A 5,551-nucleotide genomic window follows, 5' to 3' on the forward strand; every position below is an offset into this window, starting at 1 on the left:
AATTCTTGGTGACTCGGATACTTTTGATATCGTTCGCCTTATGCGTTTTTGTTCTCGTATTGGCATCCTTGGTGATATTTAGCGCCCTCTGATTATTTTGCGTATTTGATGGTGCTACATAGCCTTCCCGGTTTGGTGCCTTCTTTTGATAATTACTTACTTACTTGCTTTCCGACCGCCCCTCGCGGTCACCTGTCCCTCGATAGAATTCTTGGTGACTCGGATACTTTTGATATCGTTCGCCTTATGCGTTTTTGTTCTCGTAGTGGCATCCTTGGTGATATTTAGCGCCCTCTGATTATTTTGCGTATTTGATGGTGCTACATAGCCTTCCCGGTTTGGTGCCTTCTTTTGATAAGTAAGTAATTATCATAAGAAGGCTCCAAGATCACTCTGTGTAAATACAGGGTATGTAACATTGTAGTCCTCGCTACTAACGCATAATGAAAACAATAATGCATAATTTTAACATAATAAATATTATAATAATAACGAAAACAATAATAATAATAATAATAATAATAAAAACTATTATACAATTGCAGAGGATATGATTACTCTAATTACATGGTGTATAAAATACCTTCAGTGAATTATATTTTATTTTATTATCACACAAGTCTATTAGCATATTACATGTGACTTGACTACACCAGCAGCAGCAGTAACAACACCTCGTCCCCCCTGCCTCTAGGAACTCTGGTCCCTCACCCAGGGTCACGGTCTTCAGGACAAGGTTTACATTGTTCTTGGGTCAACTTGGGAACACTGCTGAGCCGTGGTCACAAGAGTTCTTGTGTCAAGAGCTCATGTTCTATATTGGAGGTGCTGTTACACATGATCAGGCGTGACATGGTTGGGATACATGGCCATGCACGACACATGATCAGGCGTGACACAGTGTTGAAATAGTTGTGTTCATCGTGTCCATGAAAGCTTGGGCAAAGTTATGATCCAAGAAGCGTGTGGAGAAGCCGATGGTAACATCAAGGCGGCCGTGGAGGGAGTGCACATATAAGCACATGAAGTTGTTCATGGCTCGTATAGACGCCTTCCTCGTCAGCTTGGTCACCTTCACACACTCTCCAACACCTGTAAACATGCTGGTCACATCACCCATATTGGATGTAGTGCAATAGCTGTCCGGTGTCTCCGCCGATTGGAAAAGTTCATCAATATTTTCAGATTTAGATTTGTTCATTAACATTAGTGCCACATTTTTCAGTGGGTAACGATCATTCAGTTGGGACTGAAATTGCTTGTGAAATTCCCTCACCGTAGGCCAGAAATTTGACATGAGGTCTTGAGAGGTTTTGAAGGCAATCCTGAAGCCAAATAAGGGAACATGATTGCCAAGAATGTCAGAGGTGTCACCTTGGTAATATCTGCGTATGTTTACTAAATGCCCGGCCCGGAACATCAGGTCAGGAGGCAACTGACAGCGGCCTTTAACAAGGGCTATGAAGGTGGCATTGATGACACCCACCAGACCACAGTGTAGGCTCACTCTCTCTGACTTACACTTTTGACGGAAAAGCTGGGACATATCTTTGTCAAAGTGAGTATTAACAAAGGAGGTTTTTACATCAGTAGTTCCTGAAGCAGGAAAGGCGTCCAGTAGCAGAGGCCGACAGTCAGCGCCCTCCGCCAGCGATCTTGTGACCTTCTCCCTTAGTTCTGGATCCTCCAGTAACTTTCTCTCCTCTTCTTGGTAAAGCTTTTGTAAGAGTTCATTGCCGAGGTGTCGGCCGAACTGGACCTCGTCATCAACTGGCCGACCAGCAACAACGTCGTCCAGGATGGAATGCAACACGTTGCAGATTTTACTGTTGGTGAAGCCATCGGCTAATAAATGATGGACACCAAATAGGAGGGCGTACCTATGGCAGAGAGCCGGATCTTGATTGGTGGAAGGTTGTGTCGCAGGCAGAGCGAGGAGCCTCACACACCACAAGGGGCCGTCGGCAGTGTTGTATCGGCCACGAGTGAGCTCCTCCTCCACCTCTTCCAGTCCAGCTCCCTCAACAGTCTATTGAGAAGCGTCCACACTCAGTCTAACCAGTTTAAGCTCTAGTGACAATAATAATTATTACACTACCTCAGGATGTCTTATACTACACACTTATTATCTACGGTCGTAGTGTCCATAGCTGTTTGGATTCATATTTACTTCACTTGAACACAGTATAAACAATTAAATTACAATATGAAAATATTAGACGTTTCTCATACATTTGATGCACAAGTTAGAAATAAAGCAGGTTAACTAACAAAACTACAAAATAGTTACAACAGGAAACAGTATTTACAATGCAGAAAGCTGAGGCAAGATTTAAAAGTGCAAAACAAAATGTGATAATTAGAGCTAGCAGAGAGCAGCAGAGGTGCAACTATAGCAGGAGGTACCTTAAAGTCAATGATGCAGTGTTCCATCTGACGCAGCCACAGTTGCCCCTCCCGCAGCCGCAGACACACCCGCAGCAGCCCGACCTTCCTGCAAAAACACGCCAACACTCAACCCTTCAACACCACTGTACAAATGCAACTGTCTTCCTCAACACAATGAAGGACTTGATCCGAGTGCCAAGGTGTACACAGCTCATGTGGGGCAATCCTAGTAGGCAGTTATTTGTTTTAATTCTTTGTGAATATTTTAATTTGTATTTTTTTGTTACTTCAATATTGAATTATGATTATAAGTGGACTGTATGTTAGATTCAGCCTGTGAATAAATTACAGAAAACTAAACTGCATTCACTTTTTTTTTTTTTTTTTTTTTGAGATATATACAAGAGTTGTTACATTCTTGTACAGCCACTAGTACGCGTAGCGTTTCGGGCAAGTCCTTAATCCTACGGTCCCTGGAATACGATCCCCTGCCGCGAAGAATCGTTTTTTCATCCAAGTACACATTTTACTGTTGAGTTAAACAGAGGCTACAGCTAAGGAATTGTGCCCAGTAAATCCTCCCCGGCCAGGATACGAACCCATGACATAGCGCTCGCGGAACGCCAGGCGAGTGTCTTACCACTACACCACGGAGACTGTTAAATGTGATATACAACAAGGAAACAATGGTAAGAGTAAAAACCAGGCTCACCCTGGTTTTGGGTTGTTGGTATATCAGAACCGGCAAACTTACACACAATTTATAATGGCCACTACAATCATATACACAAATTGGTTTACCGGGTACAATACTTCTCATGGTTGATGTAGAGGTCGCTGTGGCTGGATCACTATTGGGCGGTCTCAGTTAACCTCTGCAGTGCCGCGAATGCGAACCTCAAGGAGACATTCTGCCTCCCGTCCCTTTGTTTTGACTCTGTCTGAGTCTGTGTGAGCATGTGACTTGCCCTGAGGCATCCCTTGTTCCAATAATATTCCTGGTCCTACTCTGTTTTATGGATTTAGGGAGTCAAGCTATATTTTTCTGGTGTATTTATTTTCAGTCCTAGTGAATACTATTTTATTAAGTTTAAACACTAGGCGGTGGTTTTAAAGAATAATTGTGGAAGCTTAAATATACGTGAGGTAATATGAGTGTTGTTGTGATGACGTCACGAAAAAAACTTTCATTTTCTTTAAATTTGGTAATGGCTAACTATAGAATGTTAAAATATGTGTCGGATTTCCGACAGCTCACACATATTGTATTAAGGCACCCTCAGTGTCTTACAGTGGTCCCAACACCCTCCGTGTCTTACAGTGGTCCCAACACCCTCAGTGTCTTACAGTGGTCCCAACACCCTCAGTGTCTCACAGTGGTCCCAACACCCTCAGTGTCTTACAGTGGTCCCAACACCCTCCGTGTCTTACAGTGGTCCCAACACCCTCCGTGTCTTACAGTGGTCCCAACACCCTCAGTGTCTTACAGTGGTCCCAACACCCTCAGTGTCTCACAGTGGTCCCAACACCCTCAGTGTCTTACAGTGGTCCCAACACCCTCAGTGTCTCACAGTGGTCCCAACACCCTCAGTGTCTCACAGTGGTCCCAACACCCTCAGTGTCTCACAGTGGTCCCAACACCCTCAGTGTCTCACAGTGGTCCCAACACCCTCAGTGTCTCACAGTGGTCCCAACACCCTCAGTGTCTCACAGTGGTCCCAACACCCTCAGTGTCTCACAGTGGTCCCAACACCCTCAGTGTCTCACAGTGGTCCCAACACCCTCAGTGTCTCACAGTGGTCCCAACACCCTCAGTGTCTCACAGTGGTCCCAACACCCTCAGTGTCTTACAGTGGTCCCAACACCCTCAGTGTCTCACAGTGGTCCCAACACCCTCAGTGTCTTACAGTGGTCCCAACACCCTCCGTGTCTTACAGTGGTCCCAACACCCTCCGTGTCTTACAGTGGTCCCAACACCCTCAGTGTCTTACAGTGGTCCCAACACCCTCAGTGTCTCACAGTGGTCCCAACACCCTCAGTGTCTTACAGTGGTCCCAACACCCTCAGTGTCTTACAGTGGTCCCAACACCCTCAGTGTCTTACAGTGGTCCCAACACCCTCAGTGTCTCACAGTGGTCCCAACACCTTCAGTGTCTCACAGTGGTCCCAACACCCTCAGTGTCTCACAGTGGTCCCAACACCCTCAGTGTCTCACAGTGGTCCCAACACCCTCAGTGTCTCACAGTGGTCCCAACACCCTCAGTGTTTCACAGTGGTCCCAACACCCTCAGTGTTTGTCCCTCACAAGACAAGCCTGGTGAGTGTACGTAGGTTGTGGCTCTTCCCACCTGTAGAGGTGAGTTAGGGCAGAGGTGAGTGTATTCTGGTGAAGAGGGTTGTGAGAGGAGAGGTGGAGAGTGTAGCAGGTGAGGCAGGTCCCGTGCTGGTGTGCTGCCTCCATGTACTCCTCGGCAGGTGTGGCCGCACGCAGCCATAAGTCCTCCTGCTCGCTCATTGCCCCACCACTTCCTCTTCCAACGCTAGTTTCTGATGGGCAGAAAAGAGCGAAAAGTAATATTAAGCTCTCTCTACATAAATTGATATTAAGGACGGAGTTGATTCCCACACTCTATATACATGGAGGACAGGGAAGTATTTACCTAAATGTCAAACACAAATCTGTGATTAAAGGATTTATAAAAATATTGTTAACAATTTATGTAAATTCTTTTCATACACGAAGTCAACTATCTGGGGAGAAAAAGAGGCTGCCATTCCATGAACGAGGCTGTTAAGGACACCCTCTGGAAAATCCTGCAAAGACAACTAGTCAGCCGTGCAAATTGGACGGCAATGTATTCTCCCCTGTCCCTTTGTCCTCCCCACCATTATCCATTCCCCCATCCCCTCGTCCCCATTATCCACAAGGACGAGGGGACTCCCCCGTCCCCTCGTCCTCCCCACCGTCTCTCACTTCCGGCCCCTCGTCATCTCCACCATTCCCTACTCCCTCGTCCAATGCCTTCCCAAATGGTTTGATGTTTCCATCAGAAAATTGGGAACATCAAGAGATCTGATGTTCCCATCACTGAAATATACGAAAAACAGTTAAAAAAATGAAATGAAAATATGAAAAAATATATAAAAAACAATTCTCACAAAA

The 5,551-nt window shown here is 45.6% G+C and overlaps 1 protein-coding gene across 2 annotated transcripts in view; it reads right to left on the reverse strand.

Annotated features, from left to right (window-relative positions):
• Positions 1-584: 584 nt before the first annotated feature.
• LOC123761261 (uncharacterized) overlaps positions 585-5,551 on the reverse strand; it is a 14,359-nt gene continuing 9,392 nt past the window's right edge. For both annotated transcript variants that reach the window (XM_069321783.1, XM_045747568.2), the window contains exons 2-4: positions 4,737-4,935; positions 2,407-2,494; positions 585-2,029 (exon numbers count right to left, since the gene is read on the reverse strand). In XM_069321783.1, coding sequence (XP_069177884.1) covers positions 887-2,029; positions 2,407-2,494; positions 4,737-4,935 — 1,430 coding nt within the window. In that variant the 3' untranslated portion in view covers positions 585-886. The remainder of the gene's footprint in view (positions 2,030-2,406; positions 2,495-4,736; positions 4,936-5,551) is intronic.

Source organism: Procambarus clarkii, chromosome 1, assembly GCF_040958095.1.
Source record: "Procambarus clarkii isolate CNS0578487 chromosome 1, FALCON_Pclarkii_2.0, whole genome shotgun sequence".
Taxonomy (NCBI): Eukaryota; Metazoa; Arthropoda; class Malacostraca; order Decapoda; family Cambaridae; genus Procambarus; species Procambarus clarkii.